At 42.1% G+C, this 26,259-nt stretch overlaps 1 protein-coding gene across 1 annotated transcript in view; it reads right to left on the reverse strand.

Moving 5' to 3' along the window:
- The window catches only part of LOC126252370 (5-hydroxytryptamine receptor-like), a 420,451-nt gene extending 394,978 nt beyond the window's left edge, over positions 1–25,473 (reverse strand). Inside the window, exon 1 of the mRNA XM_049953262.1 lies at positions 25,434–25,473. Within this exon, the coding sequence (XP_049809219.1) occupies positions 25,434–25,457 (24 nt within the window). The 5' untranslated portion in view covers positions 25,458–25,473. The remainder of the gene's footprint in view (positions 1–25,433) is intronic.
- Positions 25,474–26,259: the final 786 nt, after the last annotated feature.

Here is a 26,259-nt window from a genome sequence, read left to right on the forward strand (position 1 = left end):
CAAGGTTATGACTTCTGCAGGCTTAGCCTAGTATTCAAACTACGGATTATGTTTGGGTTTGTGTGTCATATTAAAGTATTCGCTGCAATAACTTAGAGATATACAGATGGAAGTATTACAGAGGTCCCAAATGCTGCTAAATGTTACACGATGTAAGCATACGCCTAGAAAATGAATGAATAATGAACAAAAACGATGAGTTTTGCATGACATATATGCAGCTAAAGAACATTTTTAAATACATATCACATAACAGCTACCACACATGAAAGTAATGTTGTTAAGCGATTCAGTGCAATGCTTTGCGTACTTCAGAATAGCTACACTACTCAGAGATAAAACACTTGAAACATTTCTTCATTACTATTATGATGACGATTGTATGGCATTGATGGTCGGGAGTTCTCATCGGGATAAGTTCGGCCGCCGAGTTACAAGCCTTTTCCGTTGGCCCCACACTGGGCCGAACAGAAAATCTTTGACCCGGCCGGTAATCTAAACTGGACCGCTGCACGACTGTCAGATGCTCTGACCCCTCAGCTAAGGAGTCCGATCATTGCTACTATTATTACATGCCTCTTCTTTCTTCTATTTCCTTACGTTTATACATACTAGTGAAACATAACTAGCTCTTTCTGCTCATGAAGTAATGAGTGCTATCGACAGGGGATGTCAAATTTGATTCCATACTTTTAAATTTCCAGAAAGCTTTCGACATCGTTCCTCACAATCGTTCCTCACAATCGTTCCCCACAATCAAACTGGGTGCCTACGGAATATCATCTCAGTTGTGCGACTGGATTCGTGATTTCCTATCAGAAAAATCACAGTTCGTAGTAATAGACTGAAAGTCATCTAGTAAAATAGAAGTAACATCCGGCGTTCCCCAAGGAAGTGTTATAGGACCTCTGTTCTTCCTGATCGATATTAACGACATTGGAGACAAGCTGAATAGCCCTCTTAGATTGTTTGCAGATGATGCAGTCATTTACCGTCTTGTAAAGTCCAAACAAATTGCAAAATGATTTAGGTAAGGTATCTGTATGGCGCGGAAAGAGGCAACTGACCCTGAATAACGAAAAATGTGAAGTTATTCACATGAATACCAATTTAAGAAATCCGCTAAATTTCGATTGCGTGATAAGTCACACAAATCTGAAGGCTGTAAATTCAACTAAATACTTAGGGATTACAATTAAAAATAACCTAATTTGGAATTATCACATAGAAAATGTTGTGAGTAGAGCAAACCAAAGACTGCGATTCATTGGCAGAACACTTAGCAGATGCAACAGGACTACTAAAGAGGCTGCTTACACCACGCTTGTCCTCCCTGTCCTGGAGTACTGCTGTGAGATGTGGGACCAACATCAGGTGGGACTGACGGATTACGTCGAAAAAGTTCAAAGAAGGGCAGCTCGTTTTTTATTATCGCCAAATAGGGAAGATAGTGTCACAGACATGATACGGGAATTTGAGTGGCAATCATTAAATTAAAGGCGTTTTTCGTTGCGACGGGATCTTCTAATGAAATTTCAGTCACCAGTTTTCTCCTCCGATTGCGAAAATATTCTGTTGGCACTCACCTACCTAGAGAGAAATGATCACCACGACAAAATAAGAGAAATCAGGTCTCGCACAGAAAAATTTGGTGCATGTTTTTCCCGCGCGCCATTTGAGAGTGGAACGGTAGAGAGACAGCTTGAAGGTGGTTCATTGAACCCTCTGCCAGGAACTTGAACCCTCTGCCAGGAACTTTATTGTGAATAGCAAAATAATCACGTAGAGGTAGATGTAGACTTCTGCATTAATGACACAAAAAAGTTACGGTGAACGAGGCTCCGTTTCCTTTTCTCATTTATTTAACTTCAGAGTGTTTATAACTTTGTTAATGTCTTATCCACTCTCAGAGACGTTTACAAGTGGAATTAGAAACAAAAAGGTGGAATATCCTAGATCCAAATAATGAAATGAAAATAAAAGGATCGTAAAGATAAATACATTACAAAATAGAAAAAAAAATAAGCACACAGAGTTCAAACCATGAGTAGCAAAGTATATTAATGATTCCAAAGGGTCGAAACTCATCTTCAAGCGTTTTAGCCCAAAACTGAAAGCAAGATACTCAATAATTATTTATTGCTGTTACAAATGACTCCGCTGTCTTTTATTTTAAGAGGGGTCTATGAATCTTATACGTTCTACATTTTCTTTCATTACAACATTAAATATACTGTATCAAATCATACATCTACAGATTTATTATCAGAAAAAGGTATATATGAAGAAAAGAAAGGACACTGAAGTAGAAGTGGAAGAAAAACCAGCCACCACCGGACCCCCCCCCCCCCCCCCTCCACTGTCACTGTTCTGTTTGCAACAGTAGTCAGCAATCTACGTTTATACCTATTTTAAAATAGCTTGGAAGCACTCAAGCCTTCGAAATATAACTTTGATTCCTATGTCTAAAATGTATTCATGTGCTATTAACATAAATGTGTACTCGAACTGAACACCTGATAGCAATAATTAGCCAGCTCATCATCAGCATCCCATTCGAACGCAGCATCATAATTTCTGTCCGAACATATGGGTATGCTGCTGTTCTTCATGTATGCATACATTCCGAACCCATCTGATCTCGAACCATTTGGTTTCCAGGTACATTTCCTCGCACTTTTGCATCAATTTCCCTGCGTTACATAGTGCTCCTTATATTCTATTGGCAGCACAATTAAGAAACCTCTAGCCATGCGTTGTACAGTGCTCCTGACAGTGCTATTGACAGTATATTTAAGTACCCTCGATCCTGTGATATCGTGACCAGTCCTATCCCAGTTATGTAGTCCTACCCTCTTTTTTATCTGAAGAACACATGCTCAGGTTTTCCTGATTTTTCCACCGTCCTGCCCAGCGCAAGCCCATCTGCTTATTCCGTGTTGGCGGTCAGGGTACGCACCCCATCCGAGTAATAAATGCACCATGACTTACCGATCACCCAGGCGAGATCTTAGTCTGTTTTTATAATCGGGAAAAAGTCTGAATACACCTACTGATGGTACTATGCTTCCAGTCAAAATGCCACGCCCGAGTTAAGCTTTGTTAATAATATATACCATTGTAATCACTTGCTTGTGACGTCTGTTTGGACTTAGGCAATAGTACCGTGCTATATATCGTACCTGAATGTAGATGGGGTAGATCCCCAGTATTACCAGTAGAGATTCGACAGATGTACCGAAGGCCGCAGTACGCCTAAGCAGTACATATCTCTGTGCAGATCTCGAAGACATCCGCGAATTAGCTGCGAAGTTAACTACGGCTTAGCAGATGGCGTTGTGGTACACCATAATATCATGCTTGTAATTCATGGCACAGGCTCGAACAAACGTTTGCGTAATTTCCATTGCTTTTTCTGTGGCTAGTTTACGTTATAAAATTTCTCCTTTCATCAAGTTGTACTCCCAAATATCTGCAGACTGTGCTGTATGATACGGGAATGTTATCAAATTTAATTAGAGTCGGCTTTTGAGTAGAATTTAATTAATTTTGTGTGCTGCTATGACTAGCTTATTACTCGAGCATCACCGCCGCATCACTCAAGATTCAGCAGATACCAACAGCAGGACGGCGTCTAATTTCGCACTCATCACCAGTAGTTAGGTTGCCGAAGATAGGACCGCTTTTGGACTTAAGAACTTGGAGTAAAGAGACGCAGTGGCTAGCACACACACAGCTTTTCGTGATCTTTTTAACTAACTGTTGTTTTCCTGCGTATCATTCAACGGCACGTCCGTTACAAAATTCTATGGTGTTGTATGGAGATATTGGACTCCGAAAAGCCCTCAAACGCTTGAAAATCGGAGACAGGTAGAATTCGCCCGCATTGTTAGTTATACCTGTAATTGTCAGTGTCTGTATACTTCTGAAACCTTCAAAATATTTAAGAGCCTTGTTGAATACGTCAATAGATCGGCCTTTCACAGAGTCATATGGGTAATGGCGCAACCCTACGATATTACTGTGGGCCTGCAACCGATTGCATAAAAGACGCTTCTGGACATCAGCAAAGTATTTAAGAGGAAAACTGGCCGCCGGCCGCGGTGGTCTAGCGGTTCTGGCGCTGCAGTCCGGAACCGCGGGACTGCTACGGTCGCAGGTTCGAATCCTGCCTCGGGCATGGGTGTGTGTGATGTCCTTAGGTTAGTTAGGTTTAAGTAGTTCTAAGTTCTAGGGGACTTATGACCTAAGATGTTGAGTCCCATAGTGCTCAGAGCCATTTGAACCATTTTTTGAAAACTGGCCAGTGATTTTTGTGAGCGGTTGGATCGATATCTGTCCCTTTCCTTAGTTTTGCGGTTTGTGATACTATCCACCTCGCAGTGATCCATTTCTCTACTCAAACTTCATTTAGAAGTGAAGTCAAACACGGCTTTAAAGCGGTCATATCTTCTGTACAAATCTGAGGTAAATTCCTTCCACTATAGTGCATTTTCGTTCATTAATTTGATTATCGCAACTGCTACCTCTTGCAAAAAATTTTACCCCACTCGGCTTGACAAAATCCACTTGTGATGATTCCCTTAGCCTTACATGGTCGTCATTTCTCATTGTCAGCGCCATTGTCAGGGAGCAGCGAGCCAAGAAGACGCTCCACTGAGTCACTCCAACCAATTGTTACACTTCGCTTTGATCTTCTGATGGTAGGCAGAACTAATGGACCCCGAACATAGACGTGTCTTCCGACCACAGAGAAGTACGTTACCCCTACGATATTACAGCTGTCGCAGTAACGCACCGAGTAGCGGTTTTGGTGCCATAGATAAGAGGAGTCCTTTGTACGTTTTCGGAGATAGGCGACATCAGATGTCTACGGTAAGGTGGTACAAATCCCGACAATTATGGGTGAGTGGTTTAAGGGAGTGGACCTTACGTACGATAACTTCCAAGGAGTATTCCATCGGTTTGAGATGAGGTGACGATGTTGGCCAAGACATCAACATGAGTTCACATGCTGTCCAAATCATCGTAGCATTACTTGAGACATGGTGAGTTACCCTGCTGGAGGATGACATAGTCTGCGGTTAAGATACCAGGCATGAGTGGATGAAGGTGACCCGCGATAATGTTCACGTACTGCACAGGTATCATGGTTCTTTCGTTTACTACCGAAGGTCACATGCAAGGTGAGGTGAATGTCATTGATAAGGGAATCATGCCCGCACCGGCCTGCGTCTATGGCGCGGTGCATGTTTCATGCAACCGTCCACATGGGTGACGGCTTATCGTGACTCGACCGTCGAGCTGGTGTAAAGAGAAACGTAAATCTATATCGATCCATGATCCAATCTTGATGATCTCTTGCCCACTTGAGCCTTAAGGGACGATATGGTTGGCACTATGTGGCAACATGGTGGGTCGTCTGATGTGGAGCCCAATGTTAAAAAATGTGCGCTGATGAGTGTGACCCGGAACACTTGTGTTAGTCCCACAATTGTTGTGTGCCGTTAGGGTTGTATCAGATCGCCGCCTATTTAGCTTTAGAAAGATGGGAAACCTCCGACCTCAACGATCTGTGAGGAAGTTTGGATGTCCAACGTCTTGTAGCCTACTCATTCGACTGTTCTCCAACCACGGTCTATAGAATCTCATGACATATGCAAGGGAACAGCCAACTAATTCTCCATTTTAGGGATGCTCGTCCGTGGGGTCGGGCCATAGCTATCTACCGAGTAAAGAGACGTACTGGTTAGCACAATGAATTCTAATTCTGGAGGATGATGTCTGAAACCCGCTCGCGGCTATCCTGATCTATATTGTCCTTGATTTCCTTTAACCACTCGCAAATTTCGAGATGGTTCGCTTGAAAAAGGCACGTCACATTTGCTTCCTCATCCTTTCGTAATTTGGACTAGTGCTCCATCTCTAATGATATTGCTGTGGAAGCGACGTTGAACTCTAGTACTCCTTTCTAATTCTCTGCGTTTTAATAAAGTCGCTTTTACTGTCTCTGCTTCGCTTATATGTAAGGAGAGTTCAACAGGCAATGCAAGAAATTTTTTCTCGGTAAATTTTGATTGCAAAAAATGCTGAATTGGATGTGGGACATTGTCAAATATTCCCGCTTCAGCCCCTGTAGTCTCATGAGGTGGCGGCGCCATACGTATCTTTCAAAATGGCGCCAGTAAAGGACCTGCGTTCCAAGCAGATGGCTGTCATTGCTTTTCTTTTGGCGGAAAACCAGAGCATCGTAGATATCCATAGTCGCTTGCAGAATGACTATGAGACCTGGCAGTGAACAAAAGGACGGCGAGTCCTTGGACGCAACGTCTGTCATCATTGCAACAAGGTTGCGCAGATCTGTTCGTTTCCCGCGTGCCAGACGGTCACACACAGCTGTGACTGCTGAAATGTAGGAAAGTGCGGACACTCGCATACGAGGTGGTAGACGGATCACAGTCAAAGGCCTCGCTGCACAACTGGAAGTCACAGTTGGTAGTGCTGACACACTCTTCCACCACTTGGGGTACTCAAAGGTGTGTGCCCGCTGGGTTCCTCACCGCCTAATGCAAGACCATTAAGAGCAACAAGGAATATCTGTGCAGAATTGTTTGCACGTTACGAGGCTGATCGTGACAACTTTTTGTCAAACATCGAGACAGGCGGTGAAACATGGGTTCATAACTTCGAAGCGAAAAGGGAAGGACAATACATGGAATGGCGCCACAGCACTGCACTTCCGAAGAGAGAGTACAAATCCGAACCCTCAACTAGTAAAGTCGTGGCTACGCTCTTCTGGGACTCTTAAGCGGTTATTTTGTTTTATTTCCTCCCTCGTGGTGCAATGATCAACTCTGAAGTGTATTGCAGTAGAGTCAGGAAATTGAAGAAGCGACTTCAGCGAATTCGTCGCCACAAAAGTGCAAACTCACTTCTCCTTCTCCATGACAACGCAATACCTCCCACAAATCTGCACACCCATTTCCTCAAAACTTCCCCCTCATCAACACTACAACCCGGACCTCGAACTTTCCATCCATTTGGTCTAATGAAGGATGCACTTCGCGGAAAGTAGTATGTGGATGATGGTTGGCGGGGGAGGGGGGGGGGCTGTTGATGTAGCAAGACGTTGGCTCCGACTTCGAGCAGAAGAAGTGCTATCATACGGGCATGCAGGCTTTCCCAGTAAGGTGGCGTAAGGCTGCCGCATGGAACGGAGCTGAGAAAGAGGGCTTTGTAGCCAAAGGAGTAGGGGGTAACTGGTGTACTGGAGTCCCCGATAAAACTAACCTGTTATCACAAAACAATGTGTTGCATTACTTACTGAGTGCATCTTTTCTCCCATACCGCATCACATGCCCACAACGCCGCCAGGTGGCCCGCAGTCTTTAGCCGGCCGATGTGACCGAGCGGTTCTAGGCGCTTCAGTCTGGAACCACGCAACCGCTACGGTTGCAGTTTCGAATCCTGCCTCGGGCATGGATGTGGGCGATGTCCTTAGGTTAGTTAGGTTTAAGTAGTTCTAAGTTCTAGGGGACTGATGACCTCAGCTGTTAAGTCCCATAGTGCTCAGAGCCATTTGAACCATTTGAACAATTCCCTCTGTGAGCAATCCTCTTAATGTTATTAACGTATTGAGTGTTTGAACTGTGGAACTTAAATGTCGAGTAAAAGTTACAGGGGGAATACAAAATGGGTCATTTCAAAACCGAGAACAACTTACGCGACTGAACAAATTTTGGGCTTGCAAGCGGTCGTCGTGAAACACACTCCACGTAATTTCAACTGAGCCCTTGCAGTCATCCTCAGGTGAACCACCGAACACAAGCTACGAAGTCTTCCATTCCGAAATGCATGGCGAACTGTGAGTACTCCACGCATGCGTCAAAACCGTGTCGTCAGACGGTCAGCTGTCTCCGGCGGCAGCGTCCTCGTTGTTGCAACTTAGGAGCTCAGCTTTCCTCAGCGTTGAGGCTTGACGCGACCATCGGCATCTTAGAATTACTACATTAACAACATATTACTAACGTGGTTTCGACTACGCAGCAGAACTTTCGCTGAGAATCCATTACACATCCTCCATACATACCAACAACTCTCTCGCAATGCGATTTCCATGTTTTTGGAACTCTGAAGTAAGACATTCGTGTCTGTCGATTTACTTCGGACGGAGAGATGCACGCCTGGGCACAATCATTGTTCCGCAGGCAACCGCAAGCACATGTCCATGAAGTCACCGTCTGTCTGTCTCGTTGTGGGATAAATTATTAATAGTTATGGCGATTTATTCTGAAATAATAAACAGTTTACTTATTTTTTTCCATTTGTCTCGTTTTAATTTTATTGCCTAGTATAATAACGGAAATATAAACTGACATTTAAAACGAATTGAGAATAACAGATCTGAAATTACATAATAAAACAAAATAACAAATCTGAAATTACAAAATAAAGCAACATAAAATAAAGTGCAATGAAGAAATGGTAAATATGGTCTGTTTTGGATACAGATGACATTAACGAAACAGATGTTGAAATTCGCAGCAAAAAATAATTTTAGACATCTACTCTGTTGTCATGATAACTTTTTATCAAATTTATTAACATTTTGTTGAGTTTCCATCAGTCATAATAGCAGAACGGCAAAATAATCACGGCGGTTATTTCTCGTACCGGTTAAATTCATCTAATGTGTTGCTCTATACTACTAGGAAAGATGGTCACTATAGTCTGAAGAAAGAAAGACTCTAGTATGAAAAACGTAATATCCTACACTGTACACACGTTTCCTTTTTTGATTCACAAATATGACCATCTTCCACCAAGAGAAGAAGAAAGTGATTTTTAATTTTAATTTAATTTATGTCAATCTAGGCAGACATTCTTCAATATGGTAACAATTATGTGCAATGGTGGACAAATATCAGCTTTCTTACTGCGCATTTGGTTATATTGTGCTGTGGCTCTAAAACAGAAGTTCTTTAGACAAATTTGCGCTGCAATAAAAGAGATCATATGTTTATCTGAAGTATTTTGGACCCATTTGATAAAGTTTGTTGATAAAGTTTGTTGCGATGAATACCTACGTATGTTTATAGTAAAACAAATAATGAAAGATATCGAATGGTTAGGCGTACAGAGATATTTTTACTGGAACAATACGTAATGACTTAGTATTTTGTGAAGAACGCCAAAGTAACCAGATGCTTCAGACAGGTTCCCAAAGGAGCAGCAGACAGAAAAGTATTTGAAACAGGTGTACAAATGTGAAGCTAAAGTTTCCAGAGAATTCTATACAGATGTAAATGCCACTAATCTCGTATTTCACTACCTGAAGATTTTGTCAGCGTTCATTTTTAACTTTTGCAAATAATGTAAATGTGTTCTCCACTTCAACAAGCGCTTATCTTGTGGAGATATGGTTCAAATGGCTCTGAGCACTATGGGACTCAACTGCTGAGGTCATAAGTCCCCTAGAACTTAGAACTACTTAAAACTAACTAACCTAAGGACAACACACACATCAATGCCCGAGGCAGGATTCGAACCTGCGACCGTAGCGGTCGCGCGGTTCCAGACTGTAGCGCCAGAACCGCTCGGCCACCAGCGGCCGGCATTGTGGAGATAATGCTGTAAAAGAATTCCTCCGTGCCTCACAAGTAACATGAAAGACATGTATCTTTCAGTTAGTCTTAAATGCAATACACAACTGCGCCATTTAAAAATATGTTTTTGAACACATATCTGCGATAGTGATAACTCTTATATAAGAGATCAGATTGTGTCGTCTTTTCTGACATCATTTCAATGCTTTATGCATTTTAGCGAGTGGAACAGAGGGGGAGAAATAGGACTTTGGCGCGAATTGTGCACTCCGCCACACACCACTTGATGGCTAGAGGTGTATACATGCAGATGTAGATGTAGCTGCCATCAGCAGAATCAAATAATTATTACTCATCAGCTGATGTACCAATAGAACCAACTGCTTATAGTAAGGGCAAGTATTAGCCTGATGCGATACCTTGTATTTCTTATTCTTTGGATTCTGGAGAAAGGTTTTGTCCGAAATGCGTTGAGTTTTCAGGCAGATTACCAATAGTGTATCGAGACTAGACCACTGTATAACATTAAATTCAGACGATTAAGTACGCTTTACTTTCGCGTTGAAAATTTTCATTGCGAGTAATATAAGGTATCTGGAGGACTCCATTCAAGCAGCCTCAAGAATAGAAGAATCTCAATTTTGATTGTAATTGATTCTGTTACTTTCGTCAGATCAACACAGTCATTGTACCATCGAATTTTCCACAACTTCGTCTTCCTTTTTTGGCTTCTATCTAAAGACTAAACATAAACGTGAGTTCATGTAGGCATAATACTTCTTTATGTTGGGAAAATCTGAGAAAGTAATCGATGTTTATACTATTTTATTGATTAGACTTGCGCATTACCTGTAGCGTCCCCAACAGCTATGAAGCTTTTTCCTTTCTGTGATATACAAATTCTTTTCTAATGTGTGTGATACATAATCTAAATCAAGACGACGGATATTTTTATTGCGAATAAACAAACCTTCGGCTGTGACAATGGTAGTATGTGCTCATTACCTATTTATTTATTTAGAAACGTATTTTGTATTGATTAGAAAGTAGTATGCAACCCGATTTCAGTTTTAGTTTGCATTTATTAGCTATTTTTGTTCAAAATTGGTGTAAAAGTTGTCTCGCATTAAAGAAGACGAGAAAAGTCACTTTTACGTGTAAAGGGAATGTATAGTTGAAATAAGAAAGTTGCTGATGTTACTCCTCTAACGAGAAAAGTGAACGAAGGAAATGGTGATGCTGTATATTGTGCCAAAGACAAAACTTCTAGCAGATTTAGTTTCACTAACTTAGAAATAATTAAGCTTATTGTTAATGTTTTAGGTGTTAATGTGGTTATTATCTTGAACTGATGAAAAATGGTGAATACGAAGAAAAGTAAAGCAACCCTACGAATATGAGCTGCAATTACTTTTGTCCTGGGTGCAGATTATGTCCATCGCGGAAGAGCTTTATCGATATTCAGCTCAGAGATATAGCTGCATGCTTTTTTGGTCCAATTTAAGACTAGTATCGAGAGAGAAACAGTTAACTTCCAGAAGTTGACCTATTTTTTGCGATCAATCTAACTGGTCTTTTGGCAGAAGGTTCTGAAGAACAGCTCAGTCGTAATACGTTTCTTGACCCTGGTCACCTTTCCTACAATTTCACTTTAGAGATGAGTCTCATCACTTGACCGTAGGCTCCTTCTCGCAAAGGACTTAGTTTTATGGATGTTGTCACCTTAGAGGTGACTGGTAACTTACCAGTTTCCCACAAATGGCTTAGTTTTAAGGATACAGTCGTCTTGGAGGTAATTGGCAAGTTATTAACGCCAATACTTAATGAACTACAAAAATTGGAGATAATGCCTCTCAAGCTGAGGAACATCATCCCCTCTCAGTACTTTCAAGGACATACGTAAAACGAGCAGTGCTAATAAATTTTAGTATCGGTTTTCAGTTTGGTTCACTTGTTCTGCTTGTTACCACTTGATGTTAGAATAGAAACATAATATCGCCACACATGGGCGTGTCATAACGGCTTCATAAGAACACGTGCAAAAACTGGTGAGGCCATGGCAGCAGCGGAAGTGAACACTCCAAAAATATTTTGAACAGAATAAAAATTACGACAAGGATACCATTAGTGGCGAGAGATATAGCTGTAATAATAAAAATAATAATAATAATAAACCTTAAACGAGATTTGTGGTAATCTGATTTTATGGATATATAATGCACAAGCTATCATCCTGAAGTTTGACACAAAGTTCGTGAGTTACAGCACAACTGCATGTAACATATTTTCTATTAGTGTGCATGGAAAGAATTATCCTTTACAATTTGTAAATATCTAAAAACAAACACAAAAACTTAGTAACGAATGTAAACTATGAAGTTTCTGTTTTTCTGGTTTGTTAACGTCAGATAATTAAAAATTCATATACTACACAGTGACGTTCCAAGCACGTTAGTTAACAAAAGTAGCACATAACATATACTGTTGTATTTTTCATAATAGTTTAAAACTTTTTGGTTAGCACTGTCGGATAGGCGATGTTTAGCGCCAGTATGCTTCTATTTCTTCTCTGTACCTGTGACACAACTGTCTACCGTAAGCTAAACTGTTTAATTAATACCTCTCGCTGCTCGTACTGAAGATAGGAAATTAAATTATTTACGTGATGCAGGAATAATTAAATTTCATTGGTGTATTTCTTGAACAGCTGAGCACAGATAAAATGGGTGGAATTTTGAGATTACACTAACGAGGAATCCGATTTCAGCAAGTCTCCGATGAGGGAAAAACGGGAGCATTTTTATAGCAGCTGGCTGATTTAGTGGGCGCCGAAAATTGCCTTGAGTAAAGCAGAATAAATTCGCGCAAAACCCTTCTTCAGAATACGTAATCTGGCCACGGAAATCTAAAAGTAAATACGGCCATAAATTTCTTCTGACGTGCGCAAATATTGCATGTTGCCCGTTATAACGGGGGCAGAGGTTGCCGTGCGACACATCCCTCCAGTTTCCATCTCCTTTCTGCAGACAGAAACAGTCGCCGTGTCGTTACAAGAGATCGTTGCAGCATTGTATTCCAGTACTTTAATTTACTTTCCGTTTGTAATACTTTTTCGATAGTTGAGAGAACAACGTTTGAGAAGTTGTACTGGTAACTCAGATAAACCATAGCGGAAGACTGTTCAATATACAGAGCATCAGGAAAAGTCATTATGTTTGGCGTATAGAATTATTCCTGAGGAAACATAAAAAGAATTGAAGTAAAGTTGAAGACGAAAATTCGGTTCTGACTCAAATTATCTATATAGGAGCATGAATCTGTCAGTAAATTTAGCATTAGCTATTTAGATACGTTATGCTACAGAGAAAAGAATTGTCATATTTTTCATATCGCAGTTCTGGACTCTATAAACATACGGTGAGGTATAAAGTAGCTTGAAAACTGAAGCTGTCGAATATGACTACTTACAAACATTCATACTGATGTACAACAGGTGTGTTACGTTCACTGCACGTAGCACCAAATTCCTACAGACTAAATATATATGTATAATATGGCAGAAATGCATCTTTCCTTGACGAAGTAGTCCTCTTTATAAGAACTAACGTCGGTCAGTCTGTGGTATCTACTGGAAGGTTCGGCCCACTTTTGTAGTAAAATACTCAGTTCGTTTTGCCCTTATAACTATACATCGCGTCAGGGGTATAGATACATATACTGCAATAACTGATACCTTAATACGTACCCACTTTATGTATTAACAGTTTTTACTCCATGTCTAACAGTCTTCCCGCAAACATACGGCATAATTTACTACCTACTGTTCTCTGCACAGTCTTAACTGCGCCACTAAGTGGACTAGCCTGTCAGTATAAACCATCTATTTTGCGTCCATGCGTCTGACCTAGGGCTGTGTTTGAACACAACTCGAATTGTTCGAACATTTTAGTTCATAGTTCGGAAAATCTCTGGTTCTGTTTGATCATTTGATCGGCCTGCGATCTAGTGACTTTTGTTGGTACTATCGCAACGACTTCTCTTTGGAATTTAACAATAAAAGCAACTGAAGGACTGAAGTATCTTCTAGGGTACAGGTCACGCTTAACAACAGCAACTAATAAATAAACACAAAATTGCAATCATGATTCCGTGCAATTCTCGAGCTTTCGCTCGTCCCGTGATCTAGTGAAGTCTAATGGTACTACCTCCAAGATGGATCAGTACGCTGTAATTTATTCACACGATAAAAATTAGTCACATTCTTACAATACATTTGGTTTGTTGGGTATTTAATTACTGATTAATTGCTTTGAGTATTTCATTTTAGTGATGCCGCCTTGTTTTCAAAGTGATTAAAATCTGGTAAGATTTTTATCTCTTATTATAATATGTGAGCAGCGACTGAATTGCTCATTTGAAACCTACTTGGTAAATAATTACCGCCTCTCGCAATCAAGTAAAATATTGTACTGGATCCCGCAAAGCAGTATTTTTTGGAAGAGAACATTTTCGTCTTCATCTGTTACCTTTACTTAAAAATCGATGTAGCATGTTTAACGCTTATATATCCACACATACCCATACATATTCGTACTGCAAGTTTGTTCAAACATAATAGGAGTTTGTGCAGTGGTAGGATTTAAAGCTGTTTTCTCCCTGTTCCACTAAATTGTCAAATTTATGTTGAGTCATGGATTAACGTTCTGGTGAGTTTGTGGTTTCTTAAGTATCCCCTTGCACTCGCACCGCGGTAGTCAATTGTTGAAGAAGCTCGCTACTCTATCGAACGCTGGGCGCATCGGTAAAGCTCGAGTTCGCTCGAACGCGAGCGTCGTTTGCCCAGCCCCAAACTGACCAGCTGGCCAGGGGATAATAAATATTGATGGCTTGCTTGTGCCTGGTGTAACTGGAGGTAATAAGTAACCTGAAAACGTACTACTCTTAATAGCTATAATTGTCTGCAAATGAAATTATTACTAATGTAATGTTATTCGATACATTGTCCACAGTGATCAGTAGAAAAGCCTGCACTTATACCCCTTACACTTTGCATATCACAATAAATCTCAGCTGAGAAAAACCTTCAAAAAAGCAGAAATAATGTAGCAGTTTGGTAAAAGTATGACAAAAACATTTTTGGGGCTCCTGAAATTTTACTAGGCCCAGGCGTATGATGATGTAATTTACTTTTGAAAATCATTCCTTCTGCTCACAAAGTAATAATAGTTTCTCACTGAATGAGGAATTTGCTCATTAACTGTACTTGTAAAAATAAGTTATTTATATATATATTCCTTGTCTGGCAGCGTAGACTGTTAGGATAGGTAATTAATTATCATTGATGTAAAATAACATTTTGACCAAAAAATTCAATAACGTAATATGTAAAGAACAGTAATACAGGGACATTTGAAGTATTGCTGAAACGACGTAACTTGGACTGCCAGCGCAAATCTGTAGACAGTCCCATTATTAAGATGTCTTGTGTGAGTCAGGAATAGTTTTTCTCATGTAATGATGTCGCCATTAACATTAACATAACCTACATTTAAGCAATAGAAAGAGCACATTCCGACAGTAGTATAAAGATCAGCTTCGTATCTTACGTCGCACCGTTGCAAACAATTAGAAACTGTAGGCATCTAAGCAACCCAAACTCTTTAAACGGAAGACAGATAAATATAACGCCAGGAATCTACAAAATTCAGTGTAGCGCTTGTGATGCATTTTAATGCATATCGGTCAGTGAGACAGATTTTTTTTACTATTATTTTTTAATTTTTATTGAGGTGCGAGGAAGTCAAGGATTGATTTCAGTTCAATACTTCCGAGAAGTTTGCAGAAGCTATGCACATTTTTGAAACTGGCCACACATTGCAGGGAGACGAAGATCTTACAGCCATGCACATGAAAAATGAATGTAAGAAATTACACCTGTTCGAACGTCTGGAGATGACACTAAGTAATACGATAATGGAACTACACAGTCGGAATAAAATATCAGTACACCCTTTTAGAGGTTTACAATTCACTCAAGATTTATTGCTGTGACAGTGCGTACGGAGCACATGAAATGATTAAAGTTACAGATCAGTAGGACAAGGAGTTCTTAGGTGCCAGGTATCGACCCATGCTAAAACATTCTTTACTAGTACGTGATGCAGTCACCACAGGTAGCAATGCAGACGCTTACTTTGGCGTCCAGTTGTAACACCGAAAATGCAGGATGCATGGCACCTGGTACCGATATATAATTTTTTTTAATTGTATGTAAATATTTGTAATTCAAATGCTTTCTTTTAATAAGTAAGGACATTGCTTCACTGTACGTGTACATTTAGGTAAAAGTCTGTTGACCTTTCATTGTATCTATCTGTGTTTTACTGTGAAACTTATAAACCCTGGGAAAAAGCCAAAGGAATTGTTATTTGCATCGACTAGCAACGATAATAGCAGTGCTTGTGCGTTGTAAAATATTTGGGTAGGGAGTTGTTGCGCAGAGCGCGTGGAGAGAGCGGGAGACGGGTTCCACCGCTTGTAGTGTGCGGAAGTGTGGTGTTAACGCTCTCGCGGTAGAGAGTACCATTTCGACGGCATCGTGTACGCGCGTCGGCCAGATGACTAGTAGCAGGAGGAAGGACAGTGGACGGGCGGAAGAGGCTGTATTAATTACAATTGCCCGGTCCTGTAATTAGCCGTGGCCCCACAAGATGCTACCGTCTTCAACAACAGCAGCAGTTCCAGCAACACAGATTCGTCGTTGACTCCGAGTTTCGTCGCACGCACAGCACTGAAGTAAGACTTCATTGGTAGAAAGTATTAATGGCTAGCCCAGCAGCACAACTGAATGTGATTTGATTAATGAACTTTATTTAAATAATATTCAGTTAAATTCAGGGCGATTGTGTCGTCATTGCCACCAGACATTGCTACCAAGCAGGGTCCTTGTTCCCTTTTTTCCTTATATGCTAACCGAAGTCTAAGGAAAATGCACAAATTAAGAGAGCGGAAGTTTTATTTATTTTATATATAGCTTGGAGCACATGGCTGTTTGGTTTGGTAGGTATTCTAGTATTTAATTCTCTTCAAGTCAGTAAAAAAGGCTCAGTTGTTCAGACAATAATATGAAATCCAATGTGCAAATTAAGTAACTGCAAAGTAAAAATTTCTTCCCTTTCTCTAAATTTCTTTGATGACGCTATGTTGAGGTCTCTGAAAGTCATTGTTCACGTAACGAAGTTCAATACTAACATACAGAGTAAGTGGATATTTTCAACTCTTAACTCGATTGCCTTTTTCAAAATTTAATGACAAACTTAACGTAAAAGTTACTTCTCAGTTTTCTTTATCATTATATACTCACTTAAAATTAGTGTCAAAAAACGTGACAACCTTCAGTTTCCACGCCAGTTTTTAATAAGAAATGTTTTTCTTTCCCATCATCTTGTACAGGATTTTGGGTGTAAATCGCCCTAGTTGGCTGGCGACCGTAATTATTTCCTTTTCGTTCATTAGTGAAACTTTTGGATTCATGATCAGTGATACCCCTTTTCTGTTCAGTGTTGTTTGTGAGTGAATGCACAAAAATAACTTTCATTTTTCCAAATTGTAGCCCTGTTCGGTTTAATTACGTTTTTATTTTAAGTAGACTTTCCTATAAGAAAGATCGGTTGTACACTTTCCCCATACTTATCGGTATTACTTCTTCGGGAAAGATAGCCTTACCCAATTAGAAAAATTCCATTAGGTACACACGCGATCCATATTTTATATCGCAAGCAGGATAGGTCGATTAGTAAGGTGTAGGTTACACAGTCTATCGTGCAGATGGCGGATTATGTCCTGGGATACGTTATGCTACGCCTGCTCGATCGCTTCAAGTAGTTCTGTAAAGAGTTGTTGGCTGACGAACCGGGCGAGTCACACACTTCTCGTCCCATCGCATCCCACACGTGCTCGATTGGGGACAAGACCAGAGTCGTGCTGCTCAGTGAAATTGCTGCACATCTTGCGAAGCACGTTGAGTCTTACGTGCAGTGTGTGGACGAGCATCATCCTTTTGGATCAACACATCACCTTTCTGTTGCAAAAACAACGAAAGAACGCACCTACCGAGCGCTGGTTAGCGTTTCCTCCAGAAATACCAAAGCTGAACGAGAATTGTAGCTCTTCATACCCCAGATCACAAGGCTTCAGATGGGGCTAGCGTGTCTTCGACGAATGAAATCTACGATACAGCGCTCATCAGATCTACGTCGTACGCGCAAACAGCCATGACTTGGGCGCAGGCGGAATCTGCTTTCATCGCTGAAGACCATGGCATGCCATTCCATCTTCCTAGTGGTCATCTGACGGCACCAGTCCAGCGTACACGTCGATGGCGTGACGTGAGTGAAAGACCGGCTAGAGTGGACGTGCCCGTAGTCTCACTGCTAATAACCGGTTCACAACAGTCTGCATTGACACATGTGGGCTCGCAAGCCCTCTTATCTGTGGTCGATGTACGATCTGCCACTGCCGTCTTTACAATACGACGATCCTGGCGGGCGCCTGTGCTGCGCACGTGTTCCGAACATCGTCCATAGATTTTCACGTGACCACTGACACCAGCATCGTTGCACAACTGACGCAGAACATCCTGCCTGTTTGGCAGTTCCCCAACAGGACCATCCAGGCACCCTGAAGCCACAATCTGACACCTTTCAAACTCTCTCAGATTGCTGTGGGAAGCATGAGTGCATTTCCGTGGCACGTTTGCCTGCTTGCTCCACACGTTTGCACCACACTTAGCCTTCTGGCTGTGAGTATTTCCTACCAAAGTGTAGACACAGGTGGAACTCTGGTAGCTATGCAACTACGCTATCTGTTGGCGAACGGCGTTGAAACCATTATCAGTACATCTACTATCTCCCAGGTGGCACATGCTGTCATAGAATAAAAATCGTCGTCGTCTTTCCAGGTGTATTAATGTTTTCCAGCAGTGTATATTAGATGGAAATATTACATACGATGAAAATAACTTAAGAAAAAAGCGGAATTGTTCTGCTCACAGCATGATAATCTTTGTAAGTGGACTGCTTCTGTGTTGGCAGCGCTTTGAATTGGATCTCTGACTGCGCTTTCTTTGTAAGAGACTCTGTGGCTGGTTGGACTCGTTGTTGGAAGTTAATCGCTAGTAGTGTTGAGCAGTTGGAAATTAGGCCCCAGCAGTGATGGAAGTACTGTTGGGCAGTTGGAGCTGAACAGCCAGCAGTGATGGATGTCAGATGTGAAAAGTTAGCATTGATGGAGGGTAGTGGTCTGAACTGTTAGCGTAGGATAACGATCTGCACATGTTCGACTTGGAGATTGAATATTCTTCGTGAGTATTTTTGCATTAACAAACTTTTGCAATGCTTTCCCTGACATGTAGACTCTCATTTAAGCTAACAATCATAATAAAGGCATTTCCATTCGAAACACAAAGAAACTACAGCTTCTGCATTGTGAACAGTTTAGCCTGCATTTTATATTTCAAATCCTCTTAATGTGTGGGTCAGCAGGTTGTAGAATTTGCGAACAGGCGTATTACTGAATCTTTAAAGTTATAGAAAACTGGTTAGCTTTCTCGAGAAGCAATTGTTGACGCAGCGGGATTGGAAAAACTGATTCTGGATTGTATGGGAGCAAATTGATCAAGCACAGATGTGACGAGATGGCGCTGCATAAGGGATTTACACCTTCAGTAGGGGAGGGGGGGGGATACGCCGAACAACAAGCGTAGCACTGTGTAAGGCACACACTTTTTATTCAGTGGCCAGCTGAGCACACGGGAAGCCATTTTTCATGTATTCTAGCCAGTACATTTATGGAAGATTTACAGGAACGTGCCCTGGTGTCGGTATCACTGAAGCTTCCCTGCTGATTAAATACACTCCTGGAAATGGAAAAAAGAACACATTGACACCGGTGTGTCAGACCCACCATACTTGCTCCGGACACTGCGAGAGGGCTGTACAAGCAATGATCACACGCACGGCACAGCGGACACACCAGGAACCGCGGTGTTGGCCGTCGAATGGCGCTAGCTGCGCAGCATTTGTGCACCGCCGCCGTCAGTGTCAACCAGTTTGCCGTGGCATACGGAGCTCCATCGCAGTCTTTAACACTGGTAGCATGCCGCGACAGCGTGGACGTGAACCGTATGTGCAGTTGACGGACTTTGAGCGAGGGCGCATAGTGGGCATGCGGGAGGCCGGGTGGACGTACCGCCGAATTGCTCAACACGTGGGGCGTGAGGTCTCCACAGTACATCGATGTTGTCGCCAGTGGTCGGCGGAAGGTGCACGTGCCCGTCGACCTGGGACCGGACCGCAGCGACGCACGGATGCACGCCAAGACCGTAGGATCGTACGCAGTGCCGTAGGGGACCGCACCGCCACTTCCCAGCAAATTAGGGACACTGTTGCTCCTGGGGTATCGGCGAGGACCATTCGCAACCGTCTCCATGAAGCTGGGCTACGGTCCCGCACACCGTTAGGCCGTCTTCCGCTCACGCCCCAACGTCGTGCAGCCCGCCTCCAGTGGTGTCGCGACAGGCGTGAAAGGAGCCAGTACCTTAACGTTCCTGTAATCCATGGAACGGCCATTGGAAATACAATGTTCAGCCACTGCAGATTTTTTTGGGCTGTAGTAGGCAAGTTTATCACTGGTATTAACTACAATAGTGCGTACTATCTGTCCTATGTAACCTTTATCGCACTCACACTCGCCTTTCGTAAAAGCAAATTATCCTTCACTGATCGCAGAAGAGCTGCGGTCTTCGTCGGCGGTCGGGAGATCGTATCTACTTTATTCTTCCTCATTCTTATTTCACTTTTTCAAGAAATATTTTCCACGTACGGCAGAAAGGTCGTAAAGAACCAATCTCTCTCGTCTTGCTCTTCTTTTGATGGCCTGGCGTTTCAGTTTACAGACCACTCTTAATTTGATGCTTTGTATATTCATTCTCGCGGAATGTTTCTCCCAGGTGTACCAGTTCACTCTGTAGATTATCAGCGTCGGACACAGCTTTATGCACAGTCACTGTTTGCGAAAGATGGTGGAAACTAGAAGCCTGCAGGTACAGGGTGACACACAATAACGGAAATGTTTAAAATGAGTAGTGGCAGCCATGGGCAGGTGGCAGCACTGCGGGTTCGTGACAGATGGCGAGTAAACAGTCTGCCATTTCAGTAATCATGGATCAGTGGAACGGATAACAGCGTGAGGTAGCCATAAAAATGTTTTATAAAAACAATGATAACTTGGTAGCGGCGCAGAGGAAGTTTCGACGTTTTTATAATTTAGGACGTCATGATGCCGTTCCGACAAAACACACGATAAAAATGTTGCATTAATAATTTTGAAGAGACTGGATCTGACCTCAAGAAGAAGCAAACAGGACGACCAAGAAGTGAGCGTTCTCCAGCGAACATTGATGTTGTACGTGAGTCTATCTTACGGAGCCCATGGCGTTCAATTCGTAAGCAAGCAACAGTGGTTGGAATGTCAGAGGAGAGTGTTCGCTGAATTCTTCTCTTGATTTAAAATTTCATTAGTACAAACTACAGGTGGTGCAACAATTGAATGACAACGATTACCGGTTACGATTAGGATTCTGTCAACAAATGATGACAAAAATAAACAATAACGATGAATTTCTAAACAAATTCTGGATGCCAGATGAGGCACATTTTCATCTCGCAGGTTATGTGAATAAACAGAACTACCGTTACTGGGCAAACACAAATCCTAATTACTTTCATGAGGGCCCTTTACACGCTAGTAAAGTGACAGTATGGTGTTGTGTTTCATCTCATGGGACTATCGGACCATGATTTTTCGCAAATGAACAGAGAAACACAATGATTGTCAATGCCGATCGTTACGTGGAGATGTTACGAATTTTGACGTGCATTGAGCAACTTTCCAAACGTTCAAGAAGCCTGGTTTCAACAGGACGGAGGGACATCACACACTGCACGGCAATCAATGGCATATGTGCGAGAACTGTTTGGCAGCCGTGTGATCTCACGATTCGGTAACATTCCCTGACCCCTACATCGCCAGATTTACGCGTTTGTGGTTTTCTCTTGTGGGGCTACCTCTAGAGGGAAGTCTACACGACTCGACCAAGAACCCTGGATAAGTTAAAACAGAGAATTCGGGATGCAATTCACAGTATCCCAGCTGAGATATTGCAGTTTGCAATGAGGTATTTCAACAGCAGATTTCACAAATGTATTCGTATAGGAGGACACCATCTAAAGGACGTAATTAAAAAAAAAAGATAAATGACATCAATGTTTCGTAAATGGCAAAGCTGTAAGGTTTCAATTACTATGAATGCAATTTCTTTCCTCCATCACTTCTAGTTTTATTGGACTGTGAGAATGTTCCCGTTTTTCTGTGTCGCCCTGTACAAATCAATATGGGTGGGTTTGCGGTAAATGGAAGTAAACGAGTCAATAATATCCCGACGAAAGATCAGACGCTCATTGTCCTATCTACATCTGCATCTACATCTGTACTCCGCATTCAAACGTACGGTCTGTGGCGGAGGGTCGTTTGTGTTCCAGTGTGACCTCCTTTTCCCCTATTCAACTCGTGTGTGATTCTCAGAAGGAATGATTGCTGGTGAGCCTAAGTATGGCCTCCAATCTGTCTGATTTAGTCTTCATGGATTTCTCACTAGATGTACGATGGAGAAAGTGAAGGAAGGAATATATTGATGGCCTCTTCTAGGAACATGAGCTACTGGAATTTTAGAAGTAGACCACACCGTGACGCAGAAGGCCTCTCTTGCAGCGTCACCTGATGGAATTTTCTGAGCGTCTCCGTGACTCTTTCGCTGCTCTTCTTTGGATCTTCTCCACTTCCACTATCAGTCCTACGTGGTACTGATCCGATACCGACAAGCAATAATCAAGTACAGGCCGAGCAAATGTTTTGTGAGCTACTTTCTTTGTTGAGGATTCTTCCACTGAATCTTAGTCTTGCATCTGCCTTAATCGCGATTAATTTTATGCGGTCATTCCACTTCAAATCGCTACGTACCCGTGCTCCTAGATATATTACGGAAATAACTGCTTCCAGTGATCGTAATACAATTGTGTATTCATACAATAAAAGGTATTTCTGTCTTTGCATTCGCAATACGCTATATTTGTTTAGGTTGAGGGTCATTTGCCACTGCCTACCAGCGTCGTTCCTCTGCAGGCCTTGCGATGTTGGTTGCTATAGAGGAGATTTTCAATTTCGAGAAGTGTCATAGTACGCGAGCATAAAATATGCTCCAGAATTATATAACAGACAAATTTCAGAGATACACGCGTACAGTTAGATGCGTCCGTTGGACGACCCTCCTTGTAAACGGGAATTACCTGCTCTTTTTCCAAATTATTAGGAAAGCTTCGCTCCTGCTGCTAGAAGAATGGTAAGTTCTTTCGCATACACTAAGTAGAATCGAGCTCGTATCGGTCAGGTCCAGAGGATTTTTTTCTGTTCAGCGATTTCAGTTGCTGTTCCACCCCTCGATCACGTATTTCGATGTTTGTCATTTTCTCGTTGATCCGATCTCCCTGTGTGAAAGAGTTTTGGAAGAAAGTTTCACTGTTTCGGCCTTTTCTACATCGTTCTCTTTTTCAGTGACATCATGGTCACAGAGTGCCTAGATGTGCAGTTTCGTTCCGTTTGACATAAGACCAAAATTTCTTTGGATTTTCTGTGAGTCTGGTAACTAGAGTTTTAAATTCGTATTCGTTGAAGGTTTCATGAGCATTCCTTTTTACGCTAATTACGTTAACATTTTGTCTATCCTAGCGACCAAATGAGAATCGGGCCGGTTATGAAAACAGCTAGGTGGCACTTACGTCTACGGTCGTTTTGCCTTACGTGGGCATCATTTCCAAGAGGATTAGCTGTATTCTGAGGAAGTACGATCTGAACTGAGTTTTTAGAGGACTATTTAAGATAAGAAAGCTTTTATCGTCTGTAGAGAATGATGTTGGTTTGCTTTTGTCAGGTGTCGCAGTTTTAAGATGCTACACTCTAGCCGGACTATCAGGACAATAGAGGACTAGCGTATGAAGTCTCAGACACGCTTACATCAGACGAGCTATTGGGAAACGTTGCATTGGCACCGGTCATCCAATAGAATATAAAAACACAGAGATTTTGGTGTGCTCTTCCAGTTACGGAAATAATGATTTTACCGAGGAAGTTGCATTAATGTGCAATGGACCTGATAGAGATGGAGGTTTTTGCTTAAATCTTACTTAGAATCCTGATCTCTAACTCGTCAAACAACATTGGGACAGTTAATCTTATTTACTCGCCGGATGGTAATTTTAATCACTGTCGATAACTTTTCACGTGAGCCATCTTAGGTTGTGTGGTAGCGCTAGTTGTTTATGGTGCGTGTATTACCTTCCCAAATATACCGCATCATGTTTCTTGGCCGGCATAGTCCAGTTGCTTATGGTTTAAATGACTTCCATAGCGCTCTCTCGTTGCACTGCGCCTCGAAAATGACTAGGTGTTCACTTGCTGAAATATCGGCTGTTGCCGAAGACCTCTCCCGGCGGCATTCCCGTAAGTACATAATCTTAGCGTCAAAATATTCAGTTCCTACTATCATTACACCAAAAGGTACTCATTTCTTCGCCAGATACAAACCTGTGCCTCGAAGGCTCAGGGAGACACTGCAGTCAAAGTAAAGAACGAGTAAGGACCACGCACGGAGGAAATGGTAGAGGTGGTCACTATGAAAGTGGCACTACTCACGGCGATCGAGTGTGGGCTGCAATTACCGCATGGTAGCAAAACTTGGTAGGTATACTAACATTTTAAACCGTAACCGATTTTCGCTGGAGAAAAATTAGTTCCAATTTTAGCCATCAGCTGCAAATCTGGCGCTGTATGGCATCTCTTAAACGTCTCCGGTGTTCATACTGAACAAATTGTGTAAGCATTATTTAATAATAAAATCAACTTTACGCCTTTCTCACCTATTTCACTTTTTCTGCCCACTTCTCGTACCTAATCAAATGTTCAAATGTGTGCCAGTTCTTATGGGACCACACTGCAGAAGTTATCGGTTCCCAGGCTTACACACACTTAAACTAACTTGAACTAAGCTATGCTAAGAACAACACACACACACCGATGCCCGAGGGAGGACTCGAACCTCCGGCGGGAGGGGCCGCGTACCTCATCCATTACATATGGAAACAATTCTCTCAAGTATTCACAGCGCCAGATATGCATGGGGCGGCCAAAATTGGAACTATTTTTTCCAGCTTAAATCGATTCCGCATTAATGTATTAGACTAACTACCTAGTTTGACTGCCGTACGAGAAGTACAGCGCACACTGTACTTCTGTGAGTTGCTGCAGTTTACTTACAACTATCCGCCACTTGGGGAAAGAGCTGGGAAACGACTTGTACGGCATGTGAGTACTGTTCTACTGCAGTGAGTTCCTGAGATTTGGCGTAATTTATAATCAGCCCGCTTTTCTGCTTGCGGTTACCTGTATCAGGTGTGAAATTAACAATAATAAAAAAAAATACTGCTCGCGGAGCCACGTAGATTCAAGTAGTATTCGTAGTTTACCATCACCATCCGAAACAATTGCTTACAACGAATGGTACAATGTAATGCTGAATCATTTCACCCTTAACCACGTTTGAAAGTCACAACAAAAATCCGAGCGCTCAGAAAGAAACTTAACGGTTATTGGTTTAAGCTTTTGCTCCTTCGCTATTGCCGTGGTGAGAGCTGCTTTGGAGGCAGAGCGGCACGGTACCTGGTAGACGGCGCCGAGCGGCATGACGAGACAGGCGACCATCAGGTCTGCAACGGCCAGCGACACGATTAGGTAGTTGGCCACGTTCTGAAGATTCCGCTCCAGCAAGATGGCCGCAATCACGAACACATTACCTGCAGCAGAAGAGAAACTGATTATTCCACGTACAGCAGAGAACTCCACAGAAATAAAATGGAAAGCAGACCCATGACTGTTCTTTCAGTCTGCTGAGGTCGTAACGAAAGCTGAGAAAAACGTTGGTTCCAAAGCCATATGTGATTACAGTGACGGAAAAAATCGCAACACCAAAAAATAATTAATGTAGAGTAATGAAATTTGGGGAGTACATTTGTCAAGGTAGCGTATTTAAATGATTAACGTTGCATGATCACAGGTTATGTAAGTGCGAAGTAAGGCATTGCAAACGTGAAATTCTGGTACATTTATAACCGGTGTAACAGCCAGAATGTAGAATGCAAGCATACAAACATGCATGCGTAGTGTCGTACGATGTCTGTGTGTGTGATGGAGTTCCATGGCTGTCGCATTCGGTAGGTCAACACACAGACAGTTAATGCTTTTTGTGGATAACGCTAGAACTGTCGTTCGGTGATTATGGGATGGAGTTCCGTGCCAGTTGCATTTGGTAGGTCAATACACCGACATTAACGCTGTTTATGGATGACGCTGGAATTTTCGTTCGGTGATGTCCCATATATGCTCGATTGGAGACAGGTCTGGTGGTCGAGCAGGCCAAGGGAATATGTCGACATTATGTAGACCATATTTGGCTAAAACAGCGGTAAGTGGGTGAGCGTTATCGTGC

Source organism: Schistocerca nitens, chromosome 4, assembly GCF_023898315.1.
Source record: "Schistocerca nitens isolate TAMUIC-IGC-003100 chromosome 4, iqSchNite1.1, whole genome shotgun sequence".
Lineage (NCBI taxonomy): Eukaryota > Metazoa > Arthropoda > Insecta > Orthoptera > Acrididae > Schistocerca > Schistocerca nitens.